Raw genomic sequence first — 16,591 nt, 5'->3', positions numbered from 1 at the left:
GGGTTAAAAGGAAATTATCTCAAACTTTCCATTTTTTTCTCAACTGATTTCTTCAGTGAGACTTTTATCTTTAAAGTTTATCTATTTTGAGAAAGAAAGAGAGAGAATAATGCTTGTGTACAGGCAGAGGAGGGGCAGAGAGAGAGAATCCCAAGCAGGCCCTGCATTGTCAGCATGAAGCCTGATACGTGATCCCATGAACCCTGAGATCATGACCTGAGCTGACATTAAGAATCGGGCACTTAACCGCCTGAGCCACCCAGGTGCCCCCTCAGTGAGACTTTGAAATATTCTGTAAAAAAAAATTTAATGTTTATTTATTTTTGAGAGAGACAGAGAGAGACAGAGTGTGAGCGGGGTAGGGGCAGAGAGAGGGGGAGACACAGAATCCGAAGCAGGCTCCAGGCTCCAAGCTTCCAGCACAGATGGACCTGGGACTCAAACTCACAAACTGCGGGATCATGACCTGAGCCCAAGTCAGATGCTTAACCGACTGAGCCACCCAGGCGCCTCAACTTTGAAAATATTCTTAAGTACTCCACATTCTTAAATGTGGAGGAACACATTTCCTCCATGATGACTGGTGCCATAGACAAGATGATGGGCAATAAATGGGTAGAAGGTATTAGCCGGTGTTCTTTAGGCACTAAAGCACAGGTCTGCCATACAGAACAGTATTAGAGATGAAGTGAAGACAGCAAGACCTCCCAGAAGAGTTTGTTGGTGGCATGGAAGTCTGCTTGGTCATGATGTCTTGTTGATGAAAATATACTGAGTAAATCACGTATTTTGTTGTTGATGGTGGTGGGATTCATTTAATATACCTGAATTCAATGTATATATTTACTGAGTAGTAGTTCCAATAAGGATGTTCCGCAGGGAAAACACAGAGGCCAATGTCTGAGGAGTTCATAACCTAGGAGCAGGTTAAGACAGGTAATAAAGAATAATACAAAGCAATGGAATAGTAGTAGTAATTGTAGTGTATTCTCAATGATTATAAGCTACTATGTGCTAAGTGCCTTCTGGCATGATAACATGTACTCCTATCAAATGTATAAACATACCAGTTCCATTTTACAGAGAAGTAAACTGATACCTAGAAAGGTAAAGTAATTGCCCAACATTACATCATTTATACAAGGTAGAGTCAGGCTTCAAACTGGAATTTATTGTATTCTATAGAGCAGGCATTTTTAACTACGTGCATGTGAGTTTCAAAGCAGAGGCACTTTCCAATGAGGCTTGGAGGAAATCAGTACAACATCAGGCAGAGAAGCGAGATCACAAAAATCTTCCTGAAGGAGGTACATTTTAGATGGAACTACAAAGGGCAAAAAGTTCTTCCATCAGAAAAAGTAGGTGAGGGGATGGAGAGGGCACGCAGATGAGAGAACACCATCTATGCAGGAACGGTGAACCAGAATGGTTTGTGGGCACACAGACTGGTTGTGATATTAAAAGAAAAAGGCTAGTGAGCAAAGAGAAAGGAAGGAAAAGATGGGGGAGGTATTGAGAAGGTTGAATCATCAGCTTGAGATCAAATCTCAAAGGGATAGGTCAAATTTCACCCTGAAAAAAAAGCACATTTAGTTTTACAGAAAATGGAGCCAGTAAAGGTGTTGGTACTAAGAAGTGGTGTGATAAATGCTGTGGTTTAGAAATATTCATCTGGCAATGATATGTGGGATCAATTAGAAAAGAGAAAGACAAGATAGAGATTGGTCCTTGAGACAGGAACTAGTAAATCACTACAATAATCTGAGAGGTAGTAGGGTTTGAATAATAATTACAGGAATAAAGGATGGACACCCGGGGATAGTTCAAGGGTTTGTTGTTGTTGTAGTTACTCTTTTTGACACAGACTCTCCCAATAATTTGCCAAATGAATGGATATCAGAGGCAAAAAAATAAAACCTGATGGCCATTTTAAGCCTGGAAAAAAAAGGTAAGTCTGGAGGAGGCTAACTTGGAGATGTATCAAGGAATAGGTTGAGATCGGGAATGAGGTAGAATTTAGAAATGAGGCGAAGGCTTTTTGCACATATTGCTTGCTATTAAAAACAAACAAACAAACAAACCAAACACCCAACAGAAACCTCTTGTTCCATCATGTTAAGATCAAGATAAATTGAGTAGTGCTTCATAAGACATACATATTGTAAGACTATTTGGAGAACTCCTTCTAACAGTTAAATGTCTTTAAATAAATGTGTTAGTAATGGGTGAGCAGTTAATAGGTATGCTTATGATGTATGCAGCAATGTGTTCTAACCATTCAGTGAACAAATATGCTGCTATCATGTTCCAAGACCTGTACGAAGTGTCAGGAATCCCTTGGAAGATTCCCAATTTTATATGGGAGAATGACAGTTAAAATAAACTGTAGTCTGTGTGCTAACTATAACTGCAGTAGCAATTAGTATTTATCCAGCCTTTCATTTAACATTGTGCTAAGTGCAACTGCCTGTGCTAAATCTCATTTAATCTTCAAAATAACCTATATGATCATGTTACCCACTTTCCATATTAAAAAAAAAAAAAAATCAAAAGGTTAAATAATTAGTCCAAAGTCACATAGGCAGTGTTCAAACTCAGGATTTAATGAAATCCAAAGGTTCAGGAATGAAGGAATGGTTTGACGAATGCTGTGTTTTAAGAAATTTTATCTAGTAGTGATATAGGAGATCCATTAAGATAAAGAGAGATTGATATTCAAGAGAAGAGATAGTAGGTTGTTACAACAGTCTGAAAGGGAAAGAAGGCTTGAGCAGTGACTCTTGGAATTAAAACACAGGAATAGGTTCAAAACATTTTGAGATGGATTCTGGAAATAATTTACCGGCTTCTATGTCACCTACATTGAAGTGAGGCCAAAGTACTCTCCTTGGGCCAAGCTCTGTGGGATATCATGTTCTCCTTGCCCCAGGAGAATGCTGACAATGGAACGCAGCCAAAAGCGACTTCCTAATTCCTCTTCATTTGTTTCTTCATCATCCCATAGCAGCTGGAACCTATGTCCTCTCCTAAAATTATAATCTCCAAGCTTTCAGCTGCTGGCGGTGCATTCCATGCTATTAAGATCCCTCTCATTCTCCCTCTATCCTACCCAAGAACCGGCAAGTGCTGAGAGTTTCCACTTACTCTACTTTCTGAACTTGACCCTGATTTCAGCTCATTTCTCCAAACTGGCATTCACCACATTAAGTTTCTTACCATGAAATAAAACACCAAAGAGTACAGGAAGATGTACATAGCAGGTAACACTGCAGTCTAAGAACTTGGAGACAAGAGTGGTGGGGGTAGACTGGGTCTCTAGAAGTTACTTAATTGCTCTAAATTGCAATTTATTAGCCTACTAAATGCGATAAGACTTTTGCAAAAATGCTGTTTTGATAATCAAATTATACATATGCATACATATATTTTAATTAAAGATTTTTTTTCTTAATTCCTATACTCTATTCCTCTCAATTCTTTGTACCTGGAGGAAGTTTAGCTACTTTGTTCCTCTAGGCATTAATCAAACAACTGTTCACTCAACAGCATCTATCTACCTAACATTTAGCCAAGATGTTAGCAAACTTTACCAAGAGCTAACATTGAAAAAAATGAAATTAAAGGCAAATAGAAGAAGAGTATTACAGGGGCGCCTGGGTGGCGCAGTCGGTTAAGCGTCCGACTTCAGCCAGGTCACGATCTCGCGGTCCGTGAGTTCGAGCCCCGCGTCAGGCTCTGGGCTGATGGCTCAGAGCCTGGAGCCTGTTTCCGATTCTGTGTCTTCCTCTCTCTCTGCCCCTCCCCTGTTCATGCTCTGTCTCTCTCTGTCCCAAAAATAAATAAACGTTGAAAAAAAAATTTTTAAAAAAGAAGAAGAGTATTACATTCATTCTGTCCACCTCCAAAAACAATCTTATCAAGCTTCTCAAAAGACAGTGCCCAGGAGATTTCATATACCAAAATTTTAATGTTGTGCATCTCAGTAATCAAAGAAATATAATCTAAACAGGACTACTATGTCACGTGGCTATAAATTGTAAGCCTCAGGAAAGTCTGCACAGTATTTCAGTGTGATAAAGGATGATCACATATTTTCTTTAAAAAGCTAATTCCATGTAAAATGCCTGGCAACTATTAGTAACTGGACTGAATGAAAAGAATAGGTTGAGTACATGAATAACTGAATGACTGTCAACCTCAGAAGCATCACCTCTGAGCGCTGAAGCCAATAATCTATTGAACATGGAATTACTTTCCCGGTACAAAATGTGAAGCAACTTAGAAAAAATGACGGTAAGAATGATGGTTGTGGTGGTGATGATCAGCACCCCCCTCCTCATAACAGAGACGATGGTGACAATGGTAACAGTAACAGTGGTAGCCAACAGCAGCCAATACCCCCAGGGCTTACTCTGGCCCAGGCACTGTTCAAAGTGTTTTACGTACACTAAGTCATTTCATCTTCATACCAACCCTCTCAAGAAGGTTTTAATATTATTTCTGTTTACAGACTGGAAAGTAAGGCAAAGGGAGATGAGTAACTCGCCTAAGCTCATAGAACTGCTAAGCAGCGAAACTGGGAGCCGAACCCATGCAGTAGCGAAGGCAGAACTAGAAATCAGTGCAGAACAAAGGCAGGGTCGGTTAAGTGCGAGAGCAAAGGACTTCATATAATGAGTTACTTACATTAAAAACATGAAAGATCCTGGGTGACAGACGGGATTCATTTTACATACATTGAGTAAAATATTGCAAGATGGTGAAAACACAATGCAAACTAATATTCAAGGAGCTAACGTCCCTGTAAAACACTCAACCAGAATGAACTCCGAAAATTCACTTTAAACTGTTGTTCAAAGGGGAAAAAAGCAATTAAGAAATCCAGGTTGCAGAAGAGTTGAAAGACGTGGAGGCTCATTCCTATATGTTTGTCAGGAGGCTCTCATATCATAAAAGGAAATAAAAGAATGACTAATTAATTTTAGAACTGGGAAGGTTTCACTCCACTATGCTACTTATCTTCATCTTCCCTATAAAATAAAAAAACAACAGCTACAAATTGTGAAAGAAACAAACATCAACCTGAAATAACTAAAATACTCTGATTCACGTAAAGAGAATACCTCAATGCATCCTTGGTTTTCAGCGATGCCAGGAGTTCTGTCTGCACACCATTCATAACTTCTCCATCTTCTAAGTTCTGTGTGGAATCCTGTAGTCAAACAAACCCATGAGCATGTGGATGCTATGCATTTAGAACTGAAAATTTGAATAAAATGTCTCAATGTGAGGTAGCAAATGGTTTTTCTCTAGATATATACAGTATGCTCCAATTTCTTTGAAGACTGGAAACAGGTGTTAATCTTTTCAGGGCTTTCAATGTTCTTTTCTCTCCCATTTGGTTTCTGAAATACTCAAACGGGCCATTTACACAAGCCAATATGTTAAGAGCTGTGGAATACATCATTTAGCTTCCTGCTACTCAACCATAAGCTTTTGGGACTGAGTGTTTTACGTCAGCAAGGAAAAGGGGTACCAAAGGGAAGGTGCCACTGACAGGTGGTGATGTATTGGCTTTAATGTACTGTACTTGCCTGCACCCCCTGGTGACACTAAAAATATAAAGAAAGCAAAGTCCATGGAAAAAAAAAGTTGCCTGGAAAGGTCACTTCGGTCAAAAGTGTAACAGGACTGTGGCAGGAAAAGAAATCCGGAGTTCTTATTTTGTCATAAGACTTTCACTCTGAGAATGATCTTCAGCAGAGAGAAACTAAAATTAACCACTTAGTTTCTCAAATGGTAAGCACTCTCCCGCTACAGAAAGGGAAAAGGGTCAGGGAAGTAGAGTCCTCCAAGACAGTGGCAAAGTTGAGTTGGCTGTCACATAGGGAGAATGGATTCCAAAAAGCAAGTTGATTTAGAATCTCACTTGGAAGGCATTAGATTTCTGTTAGGCTTCTGAGCTGTACTTTAACAGAGCGGTTCTGCAGATACACCACTCTTTAGAAGCAAAGTCACAGTGTTCTTCACGGACTCAGGTTTCACCAAAACAACAAACCACATGGAGAAAGAAAGACCCGTTGTCAACAACCACACCTGTAAACAGAACATTCATGGATCTGACAGCATCATTTCAACAACAAGGAAAGACAATATATCAGGTCAGAGGTTGGGCATAAAGGAATTAGGTTCATATCTTGAAGAAAACAAGATGTGGAGCCACAACTCAAGCAGCATGTCATTGTGAAATGAGTAAAATGTATTTCACTTTTATTTATTTATTTGTTTGTTTGTTTGTTATTATTTATTTATTTATTTATTTAATTTATTAATTTTTGAGACAGAGAGACACGGAGCATGAACGGGGGAGGGTCAGAGAGAGAGGGAGACACAGAATCCGAAACAGGCTCCAGGCTCTGAGCTGTCAGCACAGAGCCAGATGTGGGGCTTGAACTCATGGACCGCGAGATCATGACCTGAGCTGAAGGTGGATGGTTAACCGACTGAGCCACCCAGGCGCCCCTGTATTTCACTTTTAGACTGAGTAGCAACATCTCACATTGGCTTGCGGGTTCTGTGGAGGACTTGGTCTACACTAGATTTTTCTTTTTCTTTCTTTTAATTTGTTTTCTCTTTTCCACAGGGATAAAGAAAGGGAAGAAAATCTAAAAGGCTAAAGCACACTTTTTAGTTTAGGGCACCAAATCTTAAAGGATGAATGTCTTTGAAAGCTTTCAAACATTCATATTATTATGAAGGGCTTGAGAGATGCTTACAGAGAAAAGAGACAGGGGCTGGGCAGGTTACAAAAATACTTACGTAGACAATTTAACAAAATATTTGAACTTGAGACTACTGCACATGTCAGAACACTTGATGGCTGCATTTGTCGAAACCATACTTTCCTACCTGACCCTCTTACACAAGATGAAGTGCTATGAAGGGTAAGGACACGTCTAGTCCTCTGCCAAGTACACAACACACAGAGCTCATTTAGTGAATGTTAACGAACGCATGAGGTAGAATGGCATTGTATTAGTTTCCAAATGCTGTGTAATAAATTACTCCCAAATTAAATGGATTAAAAACAACAACAACAACAATTCTCTCTCATAGTTTCTGGAAATCAACTATTTAGAAGTGGCTTCGATAGGGGAGTTCTGGGGCAGAATCGCTCATGAGGTTGCAACATTTTAAGATGTCAACAGGAATGCCTCCTCAAGCACTGAGAGGCTTCACTGGGGCTTTAAGACCTACTATTTTTTTTCTGATAGGAGGCACATTATGATATAATTCACATAACCCTTTTATTAAAGGTTATTTAATTTATTTAAAGGTTAAAGTGTATTTATTTAAGGGTTATTAAATTAACCCTTTTAAAAAGTACAGCCTATTTTAGCTTATCCACAGAATTTTGCAACCATCACCACTGTCTAATTTTAAAACAATTTCAAAACCCCAAAGAGAAACTGCATACCCATGAGCCATCACTCCTCATTCTGCCTACCCCCACTCCTGGAAATCATTAATTTAATTTCTGTCTCTAAGAATTTATGTCTTATGAACATTTTATACAGACAGAATCATAAGATACATGGCTTTTATCACTGAGTATGAGGTTCTCAAAGTTCATTCATATTGTAGCATGTGTCAATATTTCACTGCATTTTATGGCTAAATAATATTCCATTGTATCAATACACCACGTTTTGTTTACCCATTCATCACTCGATGGGCATTTGGGTTATTTCCACTTTTTTTGATTATAAATAATTTTGCTATGAACATTTGAAATAATGTTCACTTGTGAAATAATGTGGCTAAGAACCACAAGTTCTTGTGTGCATATGTGTTTTCATTTCTCTTTGATATATACGTAGGGGTAGAATTCCCGAGTCATATGGTAACTCTGTTAAACATTTTGAGGAACTGCTATACTATTTCCAAAGTGTTGCACAATTTTACATCCCTATTGGCAATAGATGAGGATTCCAATTTCTCTCAGTCCTCGCCTTTTTGCACTTTTTATTTTTCTTTCTTAAATTTGAGCTATCATAGTGTGTGTGAAGTGGTTTTTATTTTGCACGTCCCCAAGGGCTAATGATTTGCATTTCTTTATAATGACCAATGATGCTGAGCATCTTCCCGTGTGATTATTGGACATCTGTACCTTTTCTTTGAAGAAATATCTAAATATTTATCCTTTTATTACTGAATTTTAAGCGCTCTTTAAATATTCTGTACACAGATTCCTTAGATACATGATTTGCCGATATTTCTTCCCATTCTGTGGGAGACATTTCTTGAAATTTCTCAATGTGCCCTTTGAAGCACAAAAGTTTTTAATTTTAATGAAGTTCAAGTTATCTTTTCTTTTTTCCTATTGTCGCTAGTGCTTTTTGGCGTTGTATCAAAGAAACATTGCCTACTACAAGGTCACAAAGATTCACTCCTATATATTCTTATAAGAGGTTTTTTTTTTTTTAATGTTTGTTTATTTTTGAGAGGGAGAGAGAGAGGGGGAGAGAGTGAGCACACACGTGTGTAGGGAGGATCAGAGAGACAGTCTTAAGCAGGTTCCACAGAGTCAGAGCAGAGTCCAATGCGGGGCTGGATCTTACGAACTGTGAGATCATGACCTGAGCCAAAATCAAGAGTTAGATGCTTAACTAAATGAGCCACCCAGGAGACCCTCTTCTAAGAGTTTTATAAAGTTAGCTGTTGTATTTGGGCATATAACTATTTTGAGTTAATTTCTGTACACAGTGCGAGGTAGGGATCCAACCTCAGTTCTTGCATATTTAGCTGTGACTGAACCATCGGTTCAAAACACTATTCTTTCCCCATTGAGTTGTCTTAACATCCTTATCAGAACCCAACTGAGCAAAACTGTAAAAGGGTTCATTTCTGTACTCTCAGTCATATTCCATTGATCTATACTTGTGTTACAGTCTTGATTATTTGTTGTATACGAAGTTTTGAAATCAGGAAGTGGGAGTCCTCCATATTTGTTCTTTTCCAACTTTGTTTTGGCTATTCCGAGTCCCATGCATATTCATACAAATTTTAGATTCAGAACATCAAGTTCTGCAAGAAAAAAAAAAGCTAGCTAGATTTTGGGAAGAATCACATTGAATCTGTAGATCAATTTAGCGAGTATTAGCATCTTAAGATAAATAAAGGCTTTTCATCCATGAATGGTTAACAGTGGCTATTAACGAAAATAAATATTCTCTTTGGCTCTGTAATTCTTCATAGATATATAGCTTCGGAATGTCAAAGAAAAAATTGGGATATATGTTATAAAATTTTAACTATCTTTGCCTCTTTGTTCTCTATTTCAGGTGAAATTTTCTTATTTATCCCTTGCTAAGGTAAGAAAATAACACACTTTCTGGTTCAAATCAACATGCTACAAGTTAAAATACCTTTTTTTTTTCTAGTTCTAGTTAGATGGTAAGTAAAGGTTCTATTTATGTCAACAACATACTTAATGCTCTGAGTATCTGGAAATGTCAATTAGAATCTGAAAGCAATATTGGGCCAACTGCAATGTGATAACCTGCTCAAGGGTAATTCTGAACTGACTGTGGTTTTACAGCAATCGTGTCAATAACTACAGCCTTAAAAAGGCACACACACACACGTTCACAGACTTCTATGTCTAAGACAAGAGTTCTATTTTAAAAGCAGCATCAAAAACTTTTTGCTTTTCCACAGCTATCAAAAAAGGACAGTTACTATAGTTTATCGTCTCACTAACGGGCAGTGTTTGTCACTTGCCAAAATCATTTCTATATACTGCAATAACAGAATGCTTTGATATTCTCTAGAGATGGGGCAGGCGGACAGAGGCTCGGGGCTTCCTGCAAGGACACAAAGCCAATTCCGAATTGACTTCAACAACAGTGTAGTCATGCAGTGCTTCAAGACTTATAGACAACAGCAGCTTATTTTTTGACAGGGTCCAAAAGATCACCTTCTTCCAGAAATTGCAAAATATCTGACAGGCGATAATTTAAGAGCGCTGGGGCTTTTCCTTCACTAAACTGCATGGTGAGAAGTCACGAAATCACACATATCTAAAAATGAATTTTTTTCCCCCTCATAACTTATTTAAATAACTTGGAGAAAAATCGGTAGAATCTGACTTTTAAATTGGGAAGTAAAGGGGCAAAAATAGTCTGATTATGAAGAGTGAGGGGTATAAACACCTGGTGCGGAACAGCCACTAGATTTAACTTTAGACTTGAGAAATATTAATTATGTGATTTCAAATCCCCAAACTTGCCTCTAGAAATAGTCAATGGTTTGAGAAGCTCTATACTTAATTTTGTTAATAAAATTATTTTCTTAATGTTAACTTAAAAGAGAGAGATGTGCTCCGCTGCATAGAATACAAGGGTAGAAAGCAACTTCAAAATTGTTTTCGTCTCCTCCTTTTGCCCACATTACACTTCTTTGCTCTCTGATAAAGTTCAGCAGGAGGTTGTGTCTGGCTGACCAGGCAGAGGCCTTGAAAGAAGCTTGTCCTTTATCTCCTTTGATCAGAGCAGGGAACATATCCTATGTGGCTCTCACAACAGACAAGTTTAATTACTACAATTTGTAAAAAGTGAACATTTTTAGCAGCACTTTCAGGATCACGGGAGCATTTCTGACAGCCAGAATGAGTTGGATTTAAACATCACTGCACTATTTTTAGCCTTAAAATCAACACTTACATAAATATTCCCAAACCAATTAGCAGCAGCTGGAAAGTAAAGGTGTTTACATTTAGTTAGCACTACGCTAACAACTGCAAGGGCTCACAGGCTGCATGAAAGGGGGGCCCAGCACCGGGCAGGGTCCTCCTCCCCAGGGCAAGCGTGGTGTTGGCACCAGGCTATCATTTCATATCTCAGTTGGCAGAAGTCACCGATTTCATGCAGGAGAATGTTGTCGGGATGGAGCCTCATGAAGTTATACATCCCCAAATAGACTGAACACCCTTGATAAAACTTTTCGGGAAGAAAACGCTACCCAAATTCTCATTGCTTTTCCCTGGCTGACCACAGCTCTACAACAATACTAAAAACAGTTTTACAGCTCAGTTTTTCATGTCTCAGCTGAGAACGAAAATAGATGTGCCGTTATCGACAGATGCCTTTGACATATAGGTGAAAATACACAGCCTTGATGTCTTCCCCCCAGCTCAATGCACCTTCGCCACATTTGAAACCACTTGCCCACAAAATTTTAACTGCAATTGAGTTATGTTTCAAAGCTCAGGTGCATATTATAACAATATTTGCATTCTCAAAAGCTAACTGTAAGTTTCTTTTGAAATCGCACACGAAATGTAGAATGAGAGTAATAGAAAAATTATACAGAGAAGATTTGAACGTCAGGTTACGTGCCTGATGCTCATACATAAACATAATGTAAATGGTAAAATTAAAATTCTGGGCATAATTTCAGAATATTTGTTTTTACATTTTAGAACAAGAATATCTCTGCTAAGTAAAAACAAGTTGTATTTGAGAAGCACACATATGAAATGATCATGCATTTTGGTAGTCAAGTGCTGTTATTCAAGCCTGACCTAATATATACTCTTCATGCCTTGGGCAATGCCTCACCTTGGGAAATCTCTCAGTTGGCTGCACAGATACTACCTCAAACTGTTTCACTTCTAGCAATTTCACCATGCCCATAATTGACTTTATATGCATTTTTTCATATTTTTATTTACATATATTATGTATTAGATTCTATATCCATATGTCTAGAAATTGGCAAGAATTTCAAATCAGAGATGTTGAAAATGCTGTTTCAAGTTTCCTAAGAATGAGAACAATTTATTTTATTTTTAACAGTGATCCTCAAACTTTGGCATGCATTAGAATCACCCGCAGCCTTGTGAAAACAGATTATTGGGGCCCATCTGAGGTTCTGATGTCGTAGGTTAGGGTAAGCCCTGTGAGTCTGCATTTCTAACAAGTTCCTGATGCTTCTAGTCAAGGAAACACACTTTGAGAAACACTGCCATATAGCGACTAGTGCAGATCTTCAGAAATCCTTGATGATATTAATTAAGCACTGGAAAGACTGGTGCTGATGAGCCAGTCTAGTCCATTCATGTTATAGCTAAGGAAACTGAGACCCAGTTTATTGTGACAATGACAAAGCCAGAATCTAGGATTCTTGATTTTCAGTTCAGTCTTTCTTCTGTGTATCATAGGAAATAGCTGCTGACCTATGAATGCTGACATTATTTTTATGGATCTTTTTTTCTTTCAATGACATTAACAAAAACTCTAATAATGTCTTGGATATATTTTATCTTTTTTCAAAGATCTCGAAATATGTCATATAAAGCTAGCTCCATATTCTTGATAATCCTAAATAAATTCTTGGAAGTCCTATTTTAATTTTACACATGGACATAGCCCAAACCAAAAAGATTAAGGTCTTGTCCACAGTGAAACTTAGGATCCATGTCTCCTAAAATTTAGGTCCGTGTGTAGGCGTGTTAACATATTTACATTGTAATGTCTCTTAGTTACAGATTTTATGCAAATAGAATGAAGAAACAGCATCCTATCACAAAACATTAAAATACATTATTTACATGAAAAACTATCAAGTGTTTCATTATTCTGAAGATTGAGCTCTACTAATTCCATTGCTTTTAGATAAAAAGTTATTTTGGAGGAATACAATTAATTAGATCATAACTTATTAGTTCCCAAACCTTGCCTATGAGGTGGTTGTGCACTCATACACACACACTGCTAAGGCACAAGTAAGTTACCTGAATGGATACGGGATAAGACTGGATGGGATTCAAATGATTCTGGACTTCGGAAAATACACTAAAAGCCAGCCGTCTTCCAGTGGACTGTCTCCCAGAGACTGCCCAGTTGGAAATGACATGCTTCCCAGGTTAAATCCCAGTGACGACACAGAGGTGGCCATACCTTGTCTTCATCTGGTTCGTGTCCAAGAGCTGTTGCGTAGTTTGCACAGGTTTAACAAAAATACATTTTAAACCAATGCACAGTAGTAAAATTAAGCTCAGCTCTCAGACAAAGGAGAAAGTTCCCAATACAAGCTCTCTCAGTGCTTTGCCTAGTGACCGGATACCTAATCTCTTGGACCTCAAATTCATTATCTATAAAATGAAGACAAGATTTCTATTTCCATTCCAGATATAAAATGTCCCAGTGCTTAGTGAAGGTACGCTACAGAGTAAGGCAGGTAAGCCCCCACTGAAGAAATATAAAAATTCTCCAAGAGATCAATTAAGAGTGATTATTCATTAGAACAATTGGTTTCTTGGAAAGCTTCTCCTGAGAAGCAAATTCTCATAGAAATATATAATTTTATACTTTCTTAACATACTGATTCTAAATAACTTTTGAGGAACAATTGTATGGCATGAGGTGAAGCATACTTGAAATAAACCCTCCCCTCTCTACCTCATTATCTTATATTCTATGCTCTTTTCTTGGATATTTCCTTTCCTTCTCTTTGTTAATAATTAGCACAGTTAGAATTCATTGTTACGATTTCCCAGTATTCAGACTGAGGTTTCAGAAGACAAATGGAATTTCTTTAATAGTTTTTTTTTTTTTTTAAATGTATACCCTTTATACATTTTACCTGCTGGGGTTGTTGGTAATTTTTGCTTGTGTGATTCTGGTAGGAATTTATAAAGTGGCCTTGATAAAGGCCTGATATACTTGATATCAGGCAGTCAAAATCCAGTATGAATTTAAAGAGCGGGGGGATCTGTCTTATTTGTGGGATCTGGGTAGAATAGACATACTGACCAATCTCATCGAGGTATTAAATGATAACGATGTCAGGATCAGCATGTCACCTGCTCTGATCTTTCCACAGAAGGCCAACACCAATGCATGGCTGTGTCCCAAGCAAACATGTTCAATGAAAGGCTGCTTTAAAATCTTTAGAAATGCAGAAGTTCAGAAATTCAACAAGGAGATTCTGCAACTGCTATTTTAATATCCATTGTTCTTACACCCAACATATTTCACAAAGTGCTGAAATGAAATGTGGAAAATACATGTATTTTTTTCCAATACAACACTGACACAAACGTACTTATTTATTAAAAAAAAATTTTTTTTAACGTTTATTTATTTTTGAGACAGAGAGAGACAGAGCATGAACGGGGGAGGGGCAGAGAGAGAGGGAGGCACAGAATCGCAAGCAGGCTCCAGGCTCCGAGCCATCAGCCCAGAGCCTGATGGGACTGAAAGGGTGTCAATACTGAACAACACAGCATGCTCTCCCATAAGGGTCTGCTTGAGATCACGCTCCCACCGTAAAACATACACTCAAAGGTGCTGTGAACATCTGCTTCTCTCCCATTTAATCCATTTAAACTGTACCATCTTCTCAAATATTTAGAATACAGAACTGTCAAAGTGGACAGTTTGATGCCTTTGGGGCCTCATGTGTGTCTACAAACCATCACCCAAAGCTGGCAAATATAAAAAGACTTAAGGAAGTTGGGATAATTCAGCAATTACAAAAGAAAAAAATCCCACCTTAATCGTTTTCATTTTGCTGGCTTAAATATATTTCAATCAGGTATGACTCAGGTAAACGTACAATGTGCTTTTAGGCAAAGCTATACAAATTCCAGGTTTGGTTGGGAGAGGGTAAAGATAAAAGGACACGTTATTAAAAGAATAATTTTCATTTCCATGTGCATTTTGCTCTTGCTTGCACAGGCACACTTCCCTGCTGGGCTTCACTATGAAAATCTTCGCTATGAAAATGGGATACAGGATATTTTGAATCCATAGACTAAGTCCATAAAGACTTGTTTCAGGAAGGAAAAAAAAAATAGCACAAGGAATTATGTGTGTGATTAGCTGAGTGGTAACTTTCAAATATATTTTTAAAAGAAAGTCAAAAGTGTTGAAAAACCCTTCATAATTATCAGATGGGGTACCAAGTTTACAACCCATCTTCATTCATGTTCAAGGACGTATAAAAAGTCTTTCTTTTTCTTAATGATTATTTATTTTTGAGAGAAAATGGGTGTGCGAGCAGGGAAGGAGCAGGGAAGGAGCAGGGAGAGGAGACAGAGGATCCAAAGCAGGCTGTGCTGACAAAAGGCAGCCTGATGTAGGGCTCAAGCTCACAAACCCCGAGATCATGACCTGAGCCAGTCAGATGCTTACGAGTCTGAGCCAACCAGGCACCCCCAAAACACTCCTTATGGCCTCCATCCTGTAGGCATTTTACTTTCTTCTCATCCAGCCCTAAACTCTCCTCCCCCTCCACGGGCACCTGCTCCTCTCCTATGACCTCCATATATCTTTCCACACAATCGTTTTGCCGTTCATCTTGTCATGCCTGCATCTGATTTCATGACACCTTTATTGGAAGCCTCTGGTTTTAAAAAAAGCTATCTCACTAGCTTATGTTGGAAGACCAACTGAAAATAAACATTGGGGAAGAAGCTTCTCAGACAATGTAAGGGGCACTTGAAGCAATCTTGGCCATGACATATGTGCAGAAAGGAGAACAGCAGGAGGAGCGAAAGTACGGCACACAGAAAAGAAGTAGGTAAGGCAGAGCCAGCTGTGCTGTCTTGGGTGTTAACAGCATGTGGAAACAGCTTTAAAGAAAGTGCAGAGGTCTGAACTGCAAAGAACAGCTGTAGCCAAGGGTGGCAGTCAGCAAAATCCATGCTTCTGTGTTGTGTCGTGTTCTTTGCTTTTTTCTTTAGATACAGAGATACAATAGACAACTGGGGAGATTCAGCATAACTAGCTATACCTAGACTAGGTCATGTATTCTGATCACGTGAGGAAGCCGTCGTGCATTTCTGTTCAAAAACAAATGTTCTCTATTTAAAACAATACAGTGCTTGTGGTATAAGGGGAAGCTGTGCCCCACGAAGAAGATCTCATTGGTCGAGCTGTCAATAGCTAAAATGTATGCTCCATGAAAGCAGTGGTCTTGTTCACTTATATAACCCCAAGCCCAGAACAATGCTTGGCACAGAGTGGATGCGCAACAAATATCTAGACACACCAGCCACGAGGAACACCACTGCTTGTCTAGCAAATCTCTATCGCTCCTCTAATGCCCATTAACAAAACAAGCACTCTCTCCTTGAGCTCTCTGCGTAGATTCAGTCCTGCTCCTCAGGCCACTTTCATGCCACACAAAAGTTCTATATTCATTTCAGGGTAGGCAGGGCTTCCTTCGCGGGTCTCTCTTGCTTGGTTCTCACATCCTCAAGGTGGGGAATGTGTCTTTTCCATCTTGTATACCTATCACCTAGCACAGCCCTGAAATATGATGAATATTTCACTTTAGACATGTAACTAGATAAAGAAATCTTTTCCCTTGAAATGCTTTCCCTTAAAGTCTCTTCGGTAACATTGGATACAAAAAGAAAAAATATATATATATTTCAACATTTGTGAACTCTCTACAGCACACAGAGTATTACGCTAGACTCTATGGGGGGGATTCAAAGATGAATATGACACTGTCTTTGCATTCAAAGCTGCAAACTAGCTGGAACTATTGCCAGAGGCATCTCTGGCAAGAGAATTTA

General features: G+C 38.5%; 1 protein-coding gene across 1 annotated transcript in view; it reads right to left on the bottom strand.

Annotated features, from left to right (window-relative positions):
* The window catches only part of PARD3B (par-3 family cell polarity regulator beta), a 1,026,938-nt gene that overhangs the window by 470,727 nt on the left and 539,620 nt on the right, over positions 1-16,591 (bottom strand). Inside the window, exons 15-16 of the mRNA XM_040474679.1 lie at positions 9,760-9,866; positions 5,124-5,212 (exon numbers count right to left, since the gene is read on the bottom strand). Of these exons, the coding sequence (XP_040330613.1) occupies positions 5,124-5,212; positions 9,760-9,866 (196 nt within the window). The remainder of the gene's footprint in view (positions 1-5,123; positions 5,213-9,759; positions 9,867-16,591) is intronic.

This window comes from Herpailurus yagouaroundi, unplaced genomic scaffold (assembly GCF_014898765.1).
Source record: "Herpailurus yagouaroundi ecotype Mexico unplaced genomic scaffold, PumYag 140, whole genome shotgun sequence".
NCBI classification, from domain to species: Eukaryota; Metazoa; Chordata; class Mammalia; order Carnivora; family Felidae; genus Herpailurus; species Herpailurus yagouaroundi.
The sequence above is the reverse complement of the archived record's forward strand: the minus strand, read 5'-3'. Positions and strand labels throughout refer to the sequence as shown.